Here is a 22,594-nt window from a genome sequence, read left to right as displayed (position 1 = left end):
GCCACACAAAATTGCCCCTTAATTGGAAAAATTGATTTGGGTATTCTAAATTTATAAAATAAATAAATAAAGCTGATGATCTTGGGCTGGATTCTCCGCAGCCCCGTGCCAAAATAGCGTTTGGTGCGGGGGTGGAGAATCAAAAATCCCGATGGAATCGGGCCTGGCGCTGCTCCAGCAATTTTCCGGACCCCGAATATTCGCTCGTCCACAAATTACGCCTCGCTGCTGGGGGGGCCATTGACATAGGCCCGCCCAGCGAAACTCCACTCCCGACCTGCCGAGTTTCCGATGGCGTGGAACTAATGTAATATGGCTGGTCGTCCACTTCCGCCCTGGTGGGGAGGTGGGGGGATCGAGCATGGGGGGGGGCAGCGATCGGGCGCGCAGCCGATTATGGGGGGAGGGGGGCTAGTTTGTTGGTATTGTCCATGGACTGAGTCCGCCATGGCGTTTGGCACGGCCTCTGGAGGCCGCCACCGTGCGTGGACTGAGCCGGAAGTGTGGGGGCCCATATCCGCAGCCAAAGCTGTGTGAAGCTCCCCAGGTCCCTGCTAGCCCCAGAAGGTAAGTGAATGGACTTTCATTTTTTGCAGGAAACTGGGGAGTGCAATTCCAGCGTTTTTACGCCGGTGTGGGGACATAGCCCCATTTTGGGTGAATCCAGCCCCTTATGTTTATTTAACTAACTTTTCAATGTGTCTTCCCTTTTCAATGTGTCTTTCCAGCTTCAAAGAGAAAAAGACTGCAGTTGAAGGAGAGTCTTGTTGGATTTGCAACATTAACTCTGTCTCTTCACAGATTCTGTCAGACATCAGGCATGCTGAGTTTATCCAGCGTTTTGGTTTTATTTGCATTTGTAGGGTGTCTTTCACAACGTCACGGTGTCCCAAAGCACTTTAAGTTCTTTTGAAGTGTTGTCACTAAAGTGCAGTCATGCAGGCAAACAGCAGCCAATTTGAGCACAACTGCATGATAATCACGAGGTTATCTGTTTTTCTGATGTTGATTGAGGGAAATGTATTAGCCATGCCTCGGTCAACAATTTGAAAACTAACTAACTGATTTTTTTTTTAATGAAGTCATCTTCTTGAAAATTGTACCATGGAATGTATTTTGTTTACTGGAGAGGGGCAGATGGTTTAACAGGTCACCCAGGTCACTGTCATCTGACAGTGTAGCAATCCCTCACTACTGTCATGGAGTATTGATGTTTGTGCCCAAATCCTGGAGTGACAACAAACTCACAACCTTGTGACTCCGGGCATGAGTATTACCAGCTGAACCATGGCTGTCAACCGCTCTATCCATACAACTCCTACACACACTTTAAAATTGTGCCATTTAGTTAGTGCCACTCATTAATCTTTCATCAAAATTTGTTACTTCTCTTTCTGTGCAACAAATATCATCCACTTATGTGTCTCCCCACCTCACCAGTTTATTTTAATAGAACCATAGAAAAGTTACAGCACAGAAGGAGGCCATTCGCCCATCTTGCCCATGCCAGCCCGAGGACACCCAGGTGCTCTTTTTTTTTTTTTAATTTAGATTACCCAATTATTTTTTCCAATTAAGGGGCAATTTAGCGTGGCCAATCCACCTACTCTGCACATTTTGGGTTGTGGGGGCGAAACCCACGCAGACACGGGGAGAATGTGCAAACTCCACACGGACAGTGAACCAGAGCCGGGATCGAACCTGGGACCTCAGCGCCGTGAGGCAGCTGTGCTAACCACTAGGCCACTATGCTGCCCTTCAGGTGCTCTTTCTAATCTCACCTTCCTGCACCTGCTCCATAGCCCTGTAACTTACAGCAGTTAAGGTGCAGATCCAGGTATTGTTCAAAAAAGAGTTTAGGGGCTCTACCTCTACTACCAACTCAGGCAGAGAATTCCAGATACCCACTACCCCGGTGTAAAAAGAAGTCCTCCTTCATGTCCTCTCTACACCTTCTGCCACTTAACTTGATTCTTATTGCCCTGGTTCTGGAATTCTCTGCCAAGGGAAGCAATTTTATCCTGTCCGCTGTATCTCTTGTCCTCACAATTTTGTACACCTCAATCTAGTCACCCCCTCAGCCTTCTTTGTTCCAAGGAAAATAACCCCAAACTATCCATTCTCGCCTCTTAGCTAAACTTTCCTAGCTCCGGCAACATTCTTGTAAACCTCCTCTGTGCTGTCCAGAGCAATTCCGTCCTCCCTGTAATGTGATGAATAGAGCCGCACACAATGCTCCAGTTGTAGCACCACCAGTGTTTTATACAATTCCAAGTGGGGACCTTTCCGTAATCTCATAGACCTCGATGCACAGATGCATCTGTACCGTCACAGAGACTCTATATGACCGGTCGGTACAATACATCAAATTCCATGTGGACCGAACCCACCAGGATTACCGGACAGCGGGATTCGCTGAGATACCCCGGGCCCAGAGGATGATCAATGGGCTGCATGTCGCCCTAACAGCACCGGCCCATGACAGGCTGATCTTCACAAACTGAAAGGGATTCCACACGATAAATATGCAGCTGGTGTGACCATGAGATGCACGCCATATACATCTGCGCCCGATATCCGGGCAGTGTGCACAACGCCTTCATCCTGGCACACACAACGGTTCCTGACCTCTTCGCGCAACCCTAGCTGAGGGGTTGGCTCCTGGGTGACGTGGGTTAACCTCTGCGGTGGTGGGTGATGACGCCTATCCAGAGGCCACAGAATGATGCCTAGACCCGCTACAACAATTCCCATGCAACCAGGGGCATGATCGAGAAGTGAATTGGCATCCTGAAGATGCGGTTCAGGTGCCTGGACCGCTCTGGAGCGGCCCTCCAGTATCGTGCTAGGAGAGTCCCACATCGTGGTGGCCTGCTGCATCCTCCACAACATTACACAGCAGAGGGCGATGTGCTGGAGGAGGAGGAGGATGAACGCCAGGCCTCGTCTGGCAAGGAGGATGCAATGGATAGCAAGAATGGGCAGACCAGGGGGCCAGGCATGCACAGGAGGCCGCACAATGTGTGCGCCAGGGCTGACGCGCACGGGATGTTCTAATATCATCCGGGTTCGCCGACTAAAAGCATGGATGGCAAGACCACCTTGTCCCTGTTGAACTCTACATACTCCCCAGTGGCAGAGGGTACCGCTCACAACTTTTATCCGTGAGGAACGGTGCATCCAGTCTCCAAGAGAGTCTCTTGAGAGCAGCCTGGCTCCAACAACAGGTCCACAAAATGCAAAGCACGATCCTATATCATGATTGCCAAGTAACCCACCCCCTTCACCCCAGTGAAAAGAGATCTAGCCATCACAAAGAAGTCTGTTGGGGAGTAAACCCAGTGGACGTGAAAAAAGAACTAATTATCCCTCGGAAACTTAAATCTCCACTGGTCTGCACCCCCCGTCTGTTCCATGAACACCAATAACTCCTTCGCCACCTCCGATAGATTGAGTCCCAAGTCTTGGAGTCTATCTAGTCAAGGATCCAAAACACAATTGAAGTCCCTACCCATAGTTAGCTGATCAGAATCAAGATCTGGGAGAGACTGCAGCACCTTGTTAATGAAGGCTGTGTCATCGTAGCTCGGTGTATACACTTGACCAGCATCACCGGTGTGCCTGCTGACAACACACTGACTATTAGGTAGATTCCACCTGGATCCATCAATATGCAGAAAAAGCCACCCTCTTATTAATCAATACTGCGGACCACCACACCTTCCTGAGTGATATACCTGCTCCATCCATCCTTTCTGCATGTTGCAGCCTCATTTTATCCTTAATTCTTAAATGGGTCTTCTGTAAACATCCACCTTCAAACTTCTCGTGTGCAAATACCCAAGACCATTTTACTGGTCCATTTAACCCCCTCACATTCCAGGGTATAAACGGGATCGGGGACATCTCCCCTTCTCCGCTCCCATTAACTACTTGTACTGCTGGCATGGTGGCCCCCCGCACAGGGTAAAAATCAAAGTCAATATAACATTTTTTAAATAAATATTTTTAAAATTCTTTTTCACATTTTCTCCCAAATTTGCACCCACCGACAATAAACAATAATCTGTAACAAATATAATGTCAATTCCCATATCAGCAACAACAATCCCATCCTCCCACCAAACCCCCAAACAACTGCCCGCATGTTAACATAAACAAATAATAAAAAGGAATCCGTAGTCACTCATAGTCACCCTTAATACAGACAGCCCCCCTCCCCCCCCCCAACCCTCCCAATAACCCCCCCCCAATGTTCGATGTTATCCAATTCATGAAAATGCATAATGAATAACACCCTTGAATTGTAGAATCCTTCCCCTCAGTTCAAACTTCACTGTCTCAAGAGTTAAGAATTCCAACAGGTCCCCCCGCCACGCCAAGGCACAGGATGAAGAGGTTGCTCTCGATCTCAACGGATCCGCCTTCAGGCGATCAACAAGGCGAAGGCTACAACATCTGCCTCCGCACCCGTTTCCAAACCTGGCTGGTCCAACATCCTGAATATTTCCTCCCGGGGGCCAGGGTCCAGTTTCACGTGCATCACTTTAGAGACCTCCTTCCAGTAATCCTCCAGCTTTGGACAGGGCAAAACATATGAACGTGATCCCCCACAACATTCACATACATCTTCTACCCCCTCAAAGAGCCGGCTTATCCTCGCCCTTGTGAGATGTGCTCTATCTACCACCTTCAGCTGTATCAGCCCCAACTGGCCAGGTCATAGAAGGTAGAGAGTAGCAATGGAAGGGTGCTTTTCTAATTGGAGGGCTGTGACTAGTGATGTTCCGCAGGGATCAGTGCTGGGACCTTTGCTGTTCCTAGTATATATAAATGATTTTGAGGAAAATGTAACAGGTCTGATTAGTAAGTTTGCAGACGAAACAAAGGTTGGTGGAATTGCGGATAGCGATGAGGACTGTCGGAGGATACAGCAGGATTTAGATCGTTTGGAGACTTGGGCGGAGAGATGGCAAATGGAGTTTAATCCAGACAGATGTGAGGTAATGCATTTTGGAAGGTCTAATTCAGGTAGGGACTATACAGTGAATGGTAGAACCCTCAAAGAGTATTGAAAGTCAGAGATTTAGGTGTACAGGTCCACAGGTCACTGAAAGGCGCAGCACAGGTGGAGAAGGTAATCAAGAAGGCATACAGCATGCTTGCCTTCATTGGCCGGGGCATTGAGTATAAGAATTGGCAAGTTATGTTGCAAGTTATATAGAACTTTAGTTAGGCCACACTTGGGAGTATAGTGTTCAATTCTGGTCGCCACACTACCAGAAGGATGTGGAGGCTTTCGAGAGGGTGCAGAAGAGATTTACCAAGATGTTGCCTGGTATGGAGGGTATTAGCTATGAAGAGCGGTTGAATAAACTCGGTTTGTTCTCACTGGAACGACGGAGGTTGAGGGGCGATCTGATAGAGATCTACAAAATTATGAGGGGCATAGACAGAGTGGATAGTCAGAGGCTTTTTCCCAGGGTAGAGGGATCAATTACTAGGGGGCATAGGTTTAAGGTGCGAGGGGCAAGGTTTAGAGGAGATCTACGAGGTACGTTTTTTACACAGAGGGTAGTGGGTGCCTGGAACTCGCTGCCGGAGGAGGTGGTGGAAGCAGGGACGATAGTGACATTTAAGGGGCATCTTGACAAATACATGAATAGGATGGGAATAGTGGGATACGGACCCAGGAAGTGTTGAAGATTTTAGTTTAGATTGGCAGCATGGTCAGCACAGGCTTGGAGGGCCGAAGGACCTGTTCCTGTGCTATGCAGGTCCCCCCGCCACGCCAAGGCACAGGATGGAGAGGTTGCTCTCCATCTCAACGGATCCGCCTTCGGGCGATCAATGAGGCGAAGGCTACAACATCTGCCTCCGCACCCGTTTCCAACCCTGGCTGGTCCAACATCCTGAATATTTCCTCCCGAGGGCGGTCACTGTCCGGAGCACCTCGCACCAGAACCCCCCCTCCATACCTTCTCCCGACTCTTCCTCCCATTTTGCCTTGATCCCTTCTAGCAGTGCCTTCTCCTCTTTCAAAATAGCCACATAATCCGCCGACACTACCCCCTTCTCCAGTCCTCCTGTTGTAAGCACCTCCTCCAGGAATGTGGAGGCCGGCTCCACCGGGTAGCTCTGTATCTCCTTCCTGGCAAAATCTCGAACCTGCATGTACGACACAACATATTAATGATCAACACCCTCTCCCTGCCCAAATCAAACTATAATACAGAACCTTAGAGGAAAAGCAACACCCAACCCCCTCTCCAAACAATACAACTCAATAGTGTAATATACAATCCCCAACTTCGCCAAAATCAAACAGCCACCAACGATCCCAGGCCCTCTCCCACATTACAAAAACCACCGACATGATATAAATACAGATGAACTTAACAATGAACAACAAAAAACTCCATAGTCCTCAAGCACTTTAGTTGACCCCCAGTCTGTGCTTCTTGGGAAACTCATTTGCATCCTCAAAACCAAACCTCACGTTCTCCTGTGCAGCACGGCCTTGTACTTCTAAAACGTTACACCCTTTTCGCCAGCAGATTACAATGCAAAGTTAAAATACATGGGATTGCAGGTAGTGTCTTGAGATGGATAGAAAGCTGGTTAGCAGACAGGAAGCAAAAGGTTGGAGAAAATAGGTCTTTTTCCGATTGGCAGGCAGTGACTAGTGGGGTACAGCAGTGATCTGTGCTACGACCCCAACTGTCCACATTGTATATCAGTGATTTGGACGAGGGAACTAAATGTATTATCTCCATATTTGCAGATGATACAAAGTTGAGTGGAAGGGTGAGTTGTGAAGATGCAGAGATGCTTCAGAGGCCATTTGGATAGGCTGAGTGAGTGGGCGTATGCATGGCAGATGCAGTGTCATGTGGATAAATGTGAGATTATCTGCTTCGATAGCAAAAGTAGGAATGCAGATTATTATTTGAATGGTTGTAAATTGAGTGAGGTGGACACTCAGCGGGACCTACGTGTCCTCGTACATCAGTCACTGAAAGTAAGCACGCAAGTACCCAAGTAATATAGAAGGCAAATGGTATGTTGGCCTTCACAGTACGAGAATTTGAGGGGAGGAATAGGGATATTTTACTACAACTGTAGAGGGCATTGGTGAGGCCACACCTAGAGTACTGCATGCAGTTTTGGGTGTCCTTATCTGAGGAAGGATGTTCTGGAGGGAGTGCAGCAAAGGTTTACCAAGCTGTTTCCTGGGATGGTGAGACTAAGTTAGTTAGGATTATACTCAACAGAGTTTAGAAGAGTGAGAGGGGATCTCATAGAATCGTATAATGTTCTACCAGGATCAGGCAGGGTAGATTCAGAAAGAATGTTCCCGGTGGTCGGGGAGTCCAGAATTAGGGGTCATAGTTTGAGGATAAAGGGAATACCTTTAAGGACTGAGGTGAGGAGAAATGTATTCACCCAGAGAGTGGCGACTGTGGAATTCATTGCCACAGAAAGTAGTTGAGGCTAAAACATTGTGTAATTTCAAGAAGGAATTAAATATAGCTCTTGGGGCTGAAGGGATCAAGGGATACGGGGGGGGCGGATCAGGGTATGGAACTTGAGGGTCAGCTACGATAATGAGTGGCAGAGCAGGCGCGAAATGCTGAATGGCCACCTCCTTCTATTTTCTATATGTTTCTATTTGCTCTGCTCCATATCTTAATATATTCTGATGGCATGGCCCTCCAACTACAGTCTCAGTTGTCCTTCGCCTACCTCAGGACCCACTCCTTATCCAAGATGAAACCAATCTATGATCATCTGAGGTGGCTCCCCTGATCTGGGTTTCTGTCTCAGTGATCTATGGGCACGGTCCAACTCGGGAAGAATTGAAAAGACCCCCTTACCCACCAACTTTCCAAACATCTTGGACATACAGTCCATGGGTATCAGATTAACTAGAAGCTAATGACATGGACTGTTGTTGTTTAAGCCTCGCCACAACCAATAACGGGCTGCAAAGCAAAGCTGAGTAGAATCTCCGGCAGCAGTGCACCCCTCCCCAATTAACTGAATGCATTCTATACTCGGTTCAAGCAGGAAATTATCAAATTGTTGTCAACTGCCCCAGCAGCCTCGGACACACCCATACCTACCTTCACAGCTTCTGAAGTCGGATCGGCCTTGAAAGTGAACCCTCGGAAAGCAACAGGTACTGACGGGGTCCCTGTGTGCTCAGATCCTGCGCGGACCACCTGGCGGTTTGTTCATGGATATCTTCAACGTCTCCCTACTCGGTATCAAGGTTCCCACCTGCATCAAGAAAACCACCATATGCCATTACCAAAGAATCAGGCAACGTGGCTCAACGGCTATCGTCCGGTGGCCTTGACATCTATCATTATGAAGTGCTTTGAGAGGTTGATCATGAGACACATCAACTCCGTACTCCCAGAACGCCTTGATGTACTACAATTTGTCTACCGTCACAACTAGTCCACAGCTGACGCCATCTCCCTGGCCCTACACCCCTTCCTGGAGCATCTCAACAACAAGCAGCACGGTAGCATGGTGGTTAGCATAAATGCTTCACAGCTCCAGGGTCCCAGGTTCGATTTCCGGCTGGGTCACTGTGCGGAGTCTGCACGTCCTCCCCGTGTGTGCGTGGGTTTCCTCTGGGTGCTCCGGTTTCCTCCCACAGTCCAAAGATGTGCAGGTTAGGTGAATTGGCCATGCTAAATTGCCCGTAGTGTCCTAAAAAGTAAGGTTAAGTGGGTTGTTGGGTTACGGGTATAGGGTGGATACGTGGGTTTGAGTAGGGTGATCATTGCTCGGCACAACATCGAGGGCCAAAGGGCCTGTTCTGTGCTGTACTGTTCTATGTTCTAAGGGCTTCTACGTCAGACTCTTAATAATTGACTACAGCTCCGCCTTCAACACCATAATCCCAGCCAAGCTCATATCAAAACTCCAAAGCCTAGGACTTGGCTCCTTAGTCTGCAACTGGATCCTTCACTTTCTGACCCATAGACTACAATCAGTAAGAATAAACATCTCCTCCACGATAGTCCTCAATACCGGGTCCAGCAAGGCTGCGTACTTAACCCCTACTTTACTCCCTGTGTGGCAAAATTTGGCTCCAACTCCATCTGCAAGTTTGCTGATGACACAACCGTCATGGGTCAGATCTCGAACAACGATAAGTCAGAGTACTGGAGGGAGATAGAGAACCTAGTGGTGTGGTGGAACGACAACAATCTCTCCCTTTAATGTCAGCAATACTAAAGAGTTGGTCATTGACTTAAGGAAGCAAAGCATCGTACAAATCCGGTCTGCATCAATAGTGCCTAGGTGGAGACGGTTGACGGCTTCAAATTCCTAGGTATGCATATCACCGACAATCTGTCCTGGTCCACCCACGTCAATACTACAACCAAGAAAGCACAACCACGTAAACTTCCTCAGAAAACTAAGGAATTCAGCATGTCGACATTGACTCTAACCGATTTTTACAGAATCAGCCAAAGACTAACAATCTACAGAATCGTAAACGGAGCCCAGTCCGTCACGTGAACCCACCTCCCATCCATTGACTCTGTCTGCACCTTCCGCTGCCTTGGGAAAGCGGGACCCCACCCACCCGGCTTATTCACTCCTTCCGACCCACACTAACAGCTTCTTCCCCGCTGTTGCCGGACTTCTGAATGACCCTCTTATGGATTGAACTGATTTATTTTCGCATCGTCTTTTCTGAGTAGTACTACACTCCGTATGCTCACCCGATGACTGTGCCTCTATATTTACATTGTGTATTTATGTATGTCCTATGTTTTTACATGTATGGAACAATCTGTCTGGACTGTATGCAGAACAATACTTTTCACTCTATCTTATAACACGTGACAATAAATCCAATTCAATATAATTGGAGCCTCTAGGTCCTCCGGCAGCCCAACCTCCAGTTTTGCCGTCTGGAGCGGTTCTCCAGATCGTCAGTTTTGGCCTTTAGCGCCTTCCGCTCCTTTGCCAGCACTGCCCTCTCTGCCTCCATGGAGGCAATCTGATCACCGTGGTTGGAGAGCACTGCCTCAACCTTCTGAATCGTCGCTCCATGTCCTTCTATACGCCAGTCCACCTTGTACACAGTCGCCCAAATTGGGGCCAAAGCCCCCTCCATTGTCTTCTCCAGATCCTCGGGGACTACCTGCTGCTGCTTTCTAAATTCGCCAGGAAGCTAATCATCTTCTCGGGCGTCCAATGGAGGGACCACAAACTCAGCAGTCGTCGCTGCCATGTTCCCCCAGATGGGGATCTAAGAACGCTTTATTCTGTCAACGATCTCTCGCCCAACGTCTGCTTTGAACTACTTCTGCTGGACATAGCTCAAACAAGAGGGCCTTATTTTATCAAATTACGTCAATTTCCTCCAGAAAACCGCCAAATATCGGACAGAAATGGCGGAAAACTAAGTACCGTGGCGGGAGCCATCTTTTGTGTGACTGCTCACCACATCCCCACCAGCGGATGTCTTAACTACAGGAATGATGCATCTTCAAATATTGGGTGCATAACAGTTAGACTGCATAATAGAAACCAGTTAGCCTAATATCTGTCATTGGGAAAATATTCAAAGCCAGTATTAAAAATGTTACAGCAGGGCACTTGGACAAATTTAAGGCAATCAGTGAGAGTCAATATGGTTTTGTGAAAGGGAAATCACATATAACCAATTTATTGGAGTTCTTTGAAGGAGTCAAATGTTCTGTGGATAAAGGGGAATCGATGATTGTACTGCACTTAGATTTACAGAAGACAGTTGCTAACGTACCACATCAAAGATTATTGTGGAAAATGGAAGCTCATGGTGTAGGGAGTAATATATTGATATGGACTGAAGATAGGTGAGCTAACAGGAAGCGGTTGGCATAAATGGGTCTTTTTCTGATTGGCAAGATATGGTGAGTGGTGTGCCACAGGTATCAATGCTGGGCCCTTCACTTTTTACAATTTATATAAATGACTTGAATGAAGGTATTGCTGACAACACAAAGATAGGTTGGAAAGAAAATTGTGAAGAGGACAGGAGGGGGCGGAGGGCAGTGGTGTAGTGGTATTGTCACTGGACTAAGAATCCAGAGACCATGGGTAATGCTCTGGGGACCCGGGTTCGAATCCCACCAGGCAGTTGGTAAATAAAAAACCGTGAATCGATTGTCGGAAAAACCCATCTTGTTCTCAAATGTCCTTTGGGGAAGAAAATCTGCCACCCTTACTTGGTCTGGCCTGCATGTGATTTCAGATTCACCACGATGTGGTTGACTCTGAATGCCCTCCGGGATGGACAGCAAATGCTGGCCAAGCCAGTGACGCCCACATCCCATGAATGAAAATTTAAAAAAACATAGGAGGCTACCGAGGGACATAGATTAAGTGAGTGGGCAAAAATCTGGAAAATGTGAAATTGTCCATTTTAGCAGGATTGATGCCCTCCCACCATTCTCCCTCCAGCCATGAGATCATGGCTGATCTGTGGCCTAACTCTATATCCCTTTGGCCCATGTCCCTTAATATCTTTGTTTAACAAACATCTATTTGTCTCAGATTTAAAATGAACTGTTTAGCTTGTTGTGAAATATGTATTGGTTTGTTTTTATTCAAACCCTTATTTTCAACATTGGAAATTTAAGTTCCGGGGGGGAATGGCGGATGGCAGGTCAACAAAATAAAAACAATTTGAGTGATTTTTGTTGTTGAGTAAAATCATTTGGTGGCCAAGTTGTGCGCATATAGGATAGAGACTTTTACTTGGTAGATTTTCATTATGAACGTGGACATCGAAGTCTATAATGAGAAAGTGTTGGCAAACTGACAACACAAAGCTATTTTTGAGAATCAAAGTGTTTGTATTTGTACAATTTTTAAGATTCGTTATCTTGGGTTAAACTATGGTTGATTATTTTTAACCTCTTATTTTTATTCTAGGTCAACTATCATGCAAAAAATTATCACCTCACACCGTTCACCGTTGTCAATATTATGTACCATTTCAGCAAAACCCAGGTAAGTCTTTACAATTAGGCAGAAATGGAATTTGTATTTTTGCACATGCCCCTCTTCAACTCCAAAATTGACACGCCGTCTTGCTTCTGTTGATTTTCCCACTTTTTTCCCCCCCCAAGCCAAACTCTTAGAAACATATGTTCCAACTTTCATTGGAATGTTACATTCTGCCTGTCCAATATCTTCTTATTGGTCCCTAGTCAGATGCATCATTATTTTGACTATTTTTTGATTATTTATATTTCTAGAATACTTTTGTATTCCCTTTAATGTTAGTTGCTGATCTTTTATCATACTCTTGTTGTTTCCCTCTCTTATCCCTTTTTTAGATCTCTGTACTTTCTATATTAAGCTTGGTTCTCTCATGTATTAAGATTGTTATAAATTTCCTTTTCTCTGTCATTTGAACCTCTACCTTTATTCATCTGTGGAACTTTGGCAACTCTTTCATTTCCCCTCACAGGAATATGATTACACTGTACATGAACCATCTCTCATTGTTCAATTACTGCTTTGCTAACACATTTTTTATTCAAATACACTTGGGTCGGATTCCTTTTTAACTCTGAAGTTAGCCCAGATTACTAAAATGTTCTCCCACTGAAACATGCTCCATTTAACCTCATTTCATTTCCCAGTACTAGATCTAGTATCACTTCCTTCTTCATTGGGCTGATATATATTGATCATGAAGGTTCTGTGGTACATATTTCAAGAATTTGTTCCCATCTTTGCTCAAGACATAGTTAACAAGCAGTGGTCCTAATACTGACTCCTGTTGGTTAGGGAAGCCCATGTCTATTATCTGGTACATTATCAAATGCCTTTTGAAAATGTATGTACATGTTCACTCCTGTCATCAACTAGCTCTGTTACTTCATCAGAAAACTCGATCAGATGAGATAATCGATCAATTGGATAAGAGATCCATGCTACCTATGTCTTTATTATTCCATAGTTCTACAAATGAAAATTATTTTTTTCTTTGACAGTGGTGTTCTTGTAGTTTCCCACCACTGGTTTTAGACCACGTGCGTGACAATATTTATCTCTCTCCCCTGGTTTGGACAGGGGTGTAACATTTGCAATCTTCCTGTCTTCTGACACCATTCCAATATTCAAGGAGGATTGAAAGTCGTGAACACAATTTCTTCGATCTCTATCCTTGAGTGCATTCCAGATGGACCAGTTAACTTTGAGTCATTCCAATCTATTTAGCAACTTCTTGTTATCTTTTTCTGTGTTATTTCATCTCCTTTACTCTGGCATTAAATGTAACCTCCTATGGAGACAGATGCAATACCCAAGTCATACCCTCTGCCTTCGCAATAAGATTTCCATTTTTGTTACTAATCAGCACCATCGTCTCAACTATCCTTTTATAAGTTTAAAAGATTTATGGGTTCCATTTAATGTTATCTTGTTTTGTTTCCATTGTCTTTGATTTTTCAATGCCCCCCTGCCTGATTTTAAATTGTATTCTGCAGCTTACATTTTTCATAAACATTTTTCCTGTGGGGAGAGAAACAGAGTTACAAATCATGGGTGTAATGCACATTGAAGCAGAGCTTAAAAGTCGGAAGCCATGGTGTGTTCTGGTTTAAAAATACCAACTTCTGTTTGTAACCCTTTCTAGTTCTCTCTCTATTCCCCAGCACCTCACTAAGTGATGAATGCCTGGCAGCACAATAGAAAATAGTGCGTTTTAGGAAATGTACTAATAATGTTTATCATTTGTAAAAATTCTTCATTTCCCTTATTTACTTTTGATTAACATCCATATTTTATTTTTTATACAATCCTATTTGTATTATAAATAATATTAATAATGTAAATACCTAGGAAGTGCAATCAGTCTGTTTCTATTTTGCACTTGCAGGGCCTAAAAGGATTATGGAAAGGGATGGGAAGTACATTTATTGTTCAAGGAATAGCACTGGGTACTGAAGGCATCATCAGCGAACTCACACCACTTCCCAGGTAGGTCCCATCTGTGTGTGCTTTCTGAAAACAGATTCTATTTCTACGGAATCATTGGCTGATTATTTTTAAATTTAGTATGTATATATATTTGTGTGTGTGCGTGTGTGTGCGCGCGTGTAAATTTATATATTTATATGTGACCCACTTGTGTCTGTGTGGGTTTCCTACCGGTGCTCCGGTTTTCTTCCACAAGTCCCGAAAGACATGCTTGGTAGGTGAATTGGACCTTGTGAATGCTCCCTCAGTGCACCTAAACAGGTGCCGGAGTGTGGCGACTAGGAGATTTTCACAGTAACTTCATTGCAGTGTTAATGTAAGCCTACTTGTGACACAAATAAAGATTATTATTATTACTACATAGTCGGTAATCTTTATTGGAAAACATGTTGCTGGTATATATATATGGGAAAATGATTGTTTCTTTCCTATGATGTTCCCAAGAGGAAAACCAATGTAAGGAAATGTTTTTTTGCCTATTTTCCAATATAGCATTTTACAGTACGGAAGGAGCTCACCAAGCCCGTTGTGTTTACATTCATTGTGAATGAGCAATTCACTTAGTGCCATTCTCCCACCTTCTCCCAATAACCCTGCACATTGTTCCTTTTCAAATAACAGTCTCATTCCTTTTGAATGCCATGATTGAACCTGCATCCACCATACACACTCGGGTGTTAACTGGATCCATGTGAGTTGAGGAAATAAAACAAAGACACATCTGTTTTCTTTGCTGGAGAAAGTTTATTAACTTGGTTCACAGTTAACAGTATTAAAACACCCATTGTCCCAACTTCCGCCATTTATAGTTGTACAAATACCCAACACCTGTTCAGTGTAATTGTCATTAAAACTTAATGTAATTAATAAGACATTGACATCAGATGGTGCATTTTAGACCTGAACCATTCACCACATGAAAAACATTCTCACATTGGTTTTGCTTCTTTTACAAGTTACTTTAAATTTGTGCCCTCTCGTTCTTGATCCTTTCATGAGTGGGAACAGTTTCTCTCTATCTACTCTGTCCAGACTCCTCATGATTTTAAATATGTCTCTAAAATCTCCTCTTGGCCTTTTCCTCCAAGGTAAACCATCCTAACCTCTTCAATCTATCTTGATAACTGAAGATCCTCACACTTGGAAAAACTTAGTGCATCTTTTTGCACACTCCAATGCCTTCACATTCCTGAAATGCAGTGCCCAAGACTAGACACAGTACTTCAGATGAGACCAAACAAGTGTCTAACCTCCTTGCTCTTGTACCTTATGCCTCTATTAATGAAGCCCAGGATACTGTATGCTTATGAACTGTTCTCTCAATCCATCCTACCACCTTCCATGATGTATGCACATGTACACCTTGGATACCATGTTCCTGCATCCCTTTTAGAATTGTATCCTTTATTTTATGTTGTCTCACCATGTTCCTCCTACCAACTAAATCACCTCACATTAAATTTCTTCTGCCACCTTTTTGCCTATTCCAACTTGTCTCTGTCATTATCTTTTACACCATCTTCCTCACAGTTCACGATGCTTCCAAGGTTTATATCATCTGCAAGCTTTGAAATTATACCCTGTACAACAAGATCTAGGTCACTCAGAAAAATCAGGAAAGCGAATGTTCTAATATTGACCCCTGGAGAATTGTACTAAACCTACCTTCAGCCCAAAAATCATCTATTAAGCACTACTTACTGGTTCCTGTCACTTAGCCAATTTCATATCCGTGTTGCTACTTTCACTTTTATTCCATGAGTTATAACTTAAAGATTGGGTTGTTCAACTAGAAATTGTAATATTATGAGTTTATATTGGGAAGACGATTGCATTTAGTTTACCAGCAGCTGAACTTCTGATTAGCTATCACTCCGCTTTACACAAAATGCTGCTTGGAAGTCTTACTTGTAAGGTTTTTATTGTACGGTTTTATTGTGTTGCAGAGAGGTTTCCCATAAATGGAGTCCAAAGCAAATAGCTGGACACCTTATACTGAAAGGGTAAGTTGCAACAAGAGTTGTGTGATTTCTTATTTGATCTCTTGAAACTTGATGGCTATGGGTTATCGGGACTGTTACCTAGTCTAATTCCAGTCTAAGGCATATATGATCAGGCTTGCTAATTTTTGTCTGGTAACAATAGGTTTGTACTCTGAACTTATACTATTATTTAGCTCTAATGTGCTACACAATGTGGTTTGACAATTGACATTGATTTTTTAAATTAAAAGTGGAATTTAATCATTATGTTTGCTCCCAGAATTCCTTGACTATAGCTGCATAGAAACAGTTCAAAAAAGTCTTCCTAAGACTGCTCAACTCTAATGATCATAAAGTAGAAGGAGATTAGACAGGCTCTTTAGGCCCACCTAGCTCGTCTGTCCAGACTTTATAATTGGTGTTATCACAAACGTAAAAATTAGGTGTGTGTGCAGGCCATTTTCCCCCTCTAACCTGCTCACCTATTTGGTAAGATCATGTCTGAACTTTATTTTTAAAACTTTCTTATTTTAATTTTTCCAATTGAGGGGCAATTTAGCATGGCTAATCCACCTACCCTGCACATCTTTGGGTTGTGGGGGTGAGACCCACACAGACACGGGGAGAATGTGCAAACTTGCCGTCATCCTTAAGTCTAGAAACGCCATCCTGTGAGTGAAGGGGATTTTATCCAATTGACCGTGGGTATATAGATAAGCTTTGTATGTCATGATGGGTGGTAAATTGGTGGATCTCTCCAGATTTACTTTGTTTTTTGGTAAACGATTTTTTTAAAATGTAAATCTGTGACATTACTTGAAATTTGATAGTGATAGTAAGGCAAGGGGAATAGGTTTAAATCTATTTCAAGCAAGTCTTCACACAAAGCATATCAATACATGGGAGTACAAACAAAAATCTTGAAATTATTGAATACCAAGCTGTTCATATCATCAAAGGGTGTAGGGGGTAGACAGGAAGTAGAGCTGAGGCCACAAGAAGTTCAGCCATGGTTAGCACTGCTGCCTCACAACACCGAGGACCCAGATTCAATCCCGGCCCCGGGTCACAAGTACGCTGTGGTGAGATGAACCACCATCGATGGGAAAGTTACAACAAGCAAACAAACAGCTGAAAAACAATAAGGTTTCTGGCCCTGATAGTTTTCCAACTGAGATCTTCAAAGCTGGTTGGTTTTTGCTCACATCAAGCCTCCATGAACTCTTCCTATGATTGGGAGGAAAAATAACTCTTTCCCCAACTTCAGAACAAGAGGAGGACAATGATGTTGTGTAACAGTTTCTGGTGTGCTAAATTAAAACTCCTCAGCATTAATTCTGGGCATAATTGGCGTTTTCCACAAGGTGCTCAAGTACTTCAGAACAATTGTAACCATCTTCAAGAAGAGAGATAAATCATGCTGTGCAAAGTATCAAGATATTTTTCTCTTGTCCATAGTAGGGAAAATCCTGATGCACATTTTCCTTAATTGCCTGCTTATGCCTGAGAAAATCCTCCCAGAGACCATGTAGCTTCACACTTTCCAGAGGAACCTCTGATATGGTCCTTTTCCCTGATATACCCAAGAAAAATATCTAGAACACCATAAACTCCACTTTTGTTCACCTTGCCAAAGTCAGTTGCCTCAGTAAATTGTGAGGCTCTATTGTTTGTGCTCCAAAGATTTACATGCCCAAGAAACTTTTTTGTGGTTCTGTAACTACGTCATGATTATATGATTGCGCTGTCTTGAGTAAGAGACATGAAGCAGGCTCATTCATTATCTGAATGGATGATGGGCAAGGCTGTGTGATAACAAAATTGACTACAATGGGCTGGACACCATATCCGGATCACCACTTGTTCAAAATGATAACTTGTTCATCGAGTTGCATCATGCCTCAACCAAACACCTTAAGAATAAGGCAAAGCAACAGCAGAGAAGGAAAGAAATGAAAGAGAATCCAGCACAGCTCGTGGAATGTCTTACCTCCATGTTCCCAAAGATCCGCAGATCGAGAATCGACACAAAGACCCAGAGCAGATACTCGCAATCCTGAGTAGACATCATCCTCAAATTGAGGGACAGACGGCGACCATTTACCGTCTTCCACAACTCAATTTCACTTCCTTCTGAAACAAAAGTTCTTGGTTTGCTAGCTTTCCCTCATAACATTGTTCTTTGGCATAAGGAATATGTTTAATGATTCTGAACTGTCTCTTGCGGTAGAATGTCCCTTGTGTCTCAGACATCAGCATTGGGTGCGAGTTCAAATTGTTTGAGCCATGACTCCCTCTGACTTGTACCATATTGTTCTAGATATATCATTTAGTATTCCATTTCCATTTGCTTTGTTTATTGTTGTTTCATAGCAATTGACATAATAACCATCAATAATATGAAAACTCTTAAACTCTTATCTTCTTTAGCTGTTTTAAAAAGTACACACATTACTTAATATTCCCCCCTTGTGACATACAATTGTCTGGAATAGATTTAATTTGTCTTGCTCTACTCGTTTATACAGGATTTGGCAAATAACAGACAAAGTGAGCAGAATCCTCAGATTCAATAGCTCTTCCTTGTTCACTATTTTCTGCAAACATGGCTTGTTTGCATGAGATTCTAAATCTGCCATTAGTTTTTTTTGTTTGTTCATGGGATGTGGCCGTCGCTGGCTGGGCCAGCATTTATTGCCCGTTACTGATGGCATTTAATAGTCAACCACATTGCTGAGGATGTGGAGTCGCGTAGGCCAAACGAGGTAAGGGTGGCAGATTTCCTTCCCTAAAGGACATTAGTGAACCAGATGGGTTTTTGCGACAATCAACAATGGTTTCATGGTCACCTTTTGGGTGTTTAATTCCAGAATATTTTTATTGAATTCAAATTTCACCATTTGCCATGGTGGGATTTGAACCAGTGTCCCCAGAGCGTGACTGAGTCTCTGGATTACTAGTCCACTGATATTACACTATGCCACTGCCTCCCCAGTGTAAATTAGAAACTGAGTTCTCCCAATACCATCGATGGGGTGTGCAAAGTGAGGGCAGCACGGTAGCAAAGTGGGTACCACCGTTGCTTCACACGCCAGGGACCCGGGTTCAATTCCCGGCTTGAGTTATTGCCTGTGTAGAGTCTGCACATTCTCCCCGTGTATGCTTGGGTTTCACCCAGGTGCTTCGGTTTTCTCCCACAAGTACCGAGAGATGTGCTTGTTAGGTGGATTGGACATTCTGAATTCTCCCTCCGTGTACCCGAGCAAGCGACAGAGTGTGGCGACTAGGGGATTTTCACAGTAACTTCATTGCATTGTAAGCCTACTTGTGATACTAATAAAGATTATTTTAATCCTTTTTAAAGTTGTTAGTGCTGTGGATTTAATAGATAATTAAAGCTGTTGTGTTTCCCTACTATCTTAGAATCCTGCCCTTGAAATTGCAGTGAATAATTTGAAATGTGTTGTAATTTTTAGTGGATTTAAACATAGTCATGAACTTTAGTAATTTTAGTTAGATTGTTTTTTTAAAAAGCACACTTTAAAAAAAGAAAACTTACTTCCTACAGGTTGACCTGTGCAGTGGCATTGCCTTTTTATTCGGCTAGTTTAATCGAGACCGTGCAGGTACATTTTCATTCTGTGTCAACAAAACGCATTGGTCACATTGAATTAATTAAATAACTGCCTTCTTAATAGTTAGTTGTTAACATTTTGAGGAATGGTGATAGAGTGATTGTTTATTATTATAACCATGAATCCGCTGAAGTATAAGGTACAAAGGAGGTCATTCGGTCAATTATATCTGCTTAGTTTAACGTGCCTCCAGGATTGCTGGGTTCTGAAATTGTTGAACTCTATGCTGAGTTCTGAAGAGTGTAAAGTGCCTAGTCGAAAGATTAATTCTTCACATATTCTCACCCTAACTTCCGTCACCTCGACTTCTACATGCCCAATGAAGCTCACCAAAACTCCTCTTTTGCTTGGGCATTTTATACCCTTCAGGTCTCAATGCGGCAGAAATCTGAAATGTTCCTTCACGTGCCATTTCTTCTGCCATTCTGCTAACGTATTGAATGCTGCTATTCCTACACACACCAGCGCACAACCCTGGAAATGATCCAGAGATTACTACATTTTTGAGGTTCTACTCTTTAATTTTCTCCATAGCTCCTGAAACTATGACTGTGGGGCCGGCCCTTTTAGTTTACATGTCATATGTGGACCATGAATTCTGTTCTGTCCCCACCTTCCAAGATGTTCTACACGCTTAGTGATGGTCTGAGGCAACATACCAACAGGACTCACAGTTGGCAGTTGCAACTCAACTATCAAATTTTCTCTGACTACTGCATTTCTATACCTTGATGTGCCAATATAGTCATTTGCTTCAGAGTGCTGTAGATCTGTTTTAATTTCCCCAATATGTTGCCAGTATGAAGCACTCAGTTTGAGTGTCATATTCTTAGGATTCCTACACTGGTGCCTCTTCCTATTTTGTAAAGGTCACCCACCTGCTATTCTCCTCAACTTTGTCTAGCTGCTGACTGACCATCTCCTGGAACAGGTGCTCTAGGAAATTTGGTATGGCTTTGTATGTATGCATGCCAAAAGTAATGCATGAAAGCACAAACCTTTCTAAATTGCCTCATGATTTTATTTACTGTTGGTTCTATAAATTGCCCCCTCCCCCCTTTACACTGCTTATCCAAATACAATTATTAAAATATAGTGAACTACAATGAAATACTAAAAAGATAACTAATGATATTGGTTTATTTAGTAAAAAATGTATGTATGTGCAATATTTTAATAATTGCTAACTTTTAGTCTGTTCTATTTCCAGAGTGAAATTATAAAAGACAATCCAGGAATATTAGATTGTGTGAAGGAAGGTATATGCAGACTGGTGGGAATGGGTGTCCCTCATAGCAAGCGCCTGCTTCCTCTTGGAGTTTTAGTCGTTCCAACTGTCTTACATGGAGTGCTCCATTATATCATCAGTGCCATCATCCAGAAATTTATTCTCTTTCTTCTTCGGAAAAAGACACCACACCAGCACCCAGCTGATGCTTCTAATTCTGTACAGACTGTGCTGGATGCTTACTTTCCTGAACTTATTGCTAGTTTTGTTGCAAATCTTTGTGCTGACGTTTTGGTTTACCCATTAGAAACAGTACTTCATCGTCTTCATATTCAAGGAACCCGCACCATCATTGACAACACAGACCATGGGTTTGAAGTACTTCCTATTAACACGCAGTATGAAGGAATGAGGGACTGCATTAATGTAATCAAGAAAGAAGAAGGTATCTTTGGTTTCTATAAAGGTTTTGGAGCAGTTCTTGTACAATACACATTGCACGCTGCTGTACTACAGATTACTAGAATTATATATTCTACTTTGTTGCAAAATGCTACCTAATCCAGGAATTTGACTGTCATGTTATTGCAAATAGTCTATGTTATGAATCTTTGTAGTGCATGTTAGAAGCACTGTAATCAAATGCACTCTTATTAAGATTAAATTCCTGAAGTGATAAACACTTCATTTTAAAAATCACAAGAAATGTTTGTGATAATTGTAAAGGTGCCCATGATTTGTGTGTTTTAATGTCATGTAAATTAAGCTCTTGCTATTTTCGGTATGGTTCTCTTTTTGGAATATCATTTTTCTGACACAATGCCGCATCAAAACAAATTAGACTAAGCAAAGGAAGTGAGTTGTAACCATTATTTTGATCCTCTTTCCTTTCAACTCCCTCAAAGTAGTTTTTCATAATTCCAAATTTTGATCAGCTGAAATTTTAAAAGCAAACTTATTGCATGTAATTGGAGATTTTTCCAGTCAGATTTATTTTCTGTAATACACAATGTGTCGAAAATGCTGTGGTGAAGTCCAATTCTGCAGTCTGTGAATTTATTTAAATGGTAAGAAAAGAAAAACCGCCATAATTTAGTTTTGGGTGTGATTCACAATGTTTTCATTTACTTGTTAAAATGTTGATTGACAATGCCTTATGGCTTGGGCCAAGATGTCACGAATATGGCTTAGTTTGTTCTCTTTAAATAATATCAGTGTGATCCATAAAATAATGTGTTAATGAAGCTTGATGCAGTCTGCTAGCGCCATTCCCTGCTTAAATATGTTTATTTGCTATTTTTCTGGAAGAATTTCTTGTCAATTCCATGAATGGTAGCTACATGTAATATGTGTGCAATTGTGAAAGATCTACAAAAAAATTCAACATTGCCAGTTACTCTCAAGGTATCGGTTTTGTACTTAATATCCAATTATCCGTGTCCAAATTTAAACAACTCTCATCTTCAGGTAAAATCATGCAAGGAAATAACTTTAAAATTGTTACTCCACTTCAGTAATTTAAATTTTATCACTAAATTATAAATCATTGCAATCCTTTCATCTCAGTTCACACTTTGCTTTCATGACCGTAATATCGAATCACAAATAATTGTTTTCCCTAAACATTAGCTTTTAAACATTTCTACTGATTTTGCCACTATTGTTGGCAGGGCAGAATAGTATTGGTAAAGTAGAAGGTGATATTTATGTATGCTTGTAATTAATGTTTAATTACAATT

General features: G+C 42.8%; 1 protein-coding gene across 1 annotated transcript in view; it reads left to right on the top strand.

Annotated features, from left to right (window-relative positions):
- slc25a46 (solute carrier family 25 member 46) overlaps positions 1-22,260 on the top strand; it is a 56,901-nt gene extending 34,641 nt beyond the window's left edge. Inside the window, exons 4-8 of the mRNA XM_038805122.1 lie at positions 11,953-12,030; positions 13,910-14,010; positions 15,957-16,013; positions 19,561-19,618; positions 20,838-22,260. Of these exons, the coding sequence (XP_038661050.1) occupies positions 11,953-12,030; positions 13,910-14,010; positions 15,957-16,013; positions 19,561-19,618; positions 20,838-21,416 (873 nt within the window). The 3' untranslated portion in view covers positions 21,417-22,260. The remainder of the gene's footprint in view (positions 1-11,952; positions 12,031-13,909; positions 14,011-15,956; positions 16,014-19,560; positions 19,619-20,837) is intronic.
- The last annotated feature ends 334 nt before the right edge of the window (positions 22,261-22,594 follow it).

This window comes from Scyliorhinus canicula, chromosome 8, assembly GCF_902713615.1.
Source record: "Scyliorhinus canicula chromosome 8, sScyCan1.1, whole genome shotgun sequence".
Taxonomy (NCBI): domain Eukaryota; kingdom Metazoa; phylum Chordata; class Chondrichthyes; order Carcharhiniformes; family Scyliorhinidae; genus Scyliorhinus; species Scyliorhinus canicula.
This window is presented reverse-complemented; position numbering and strand designations above follow the sequence as displayed.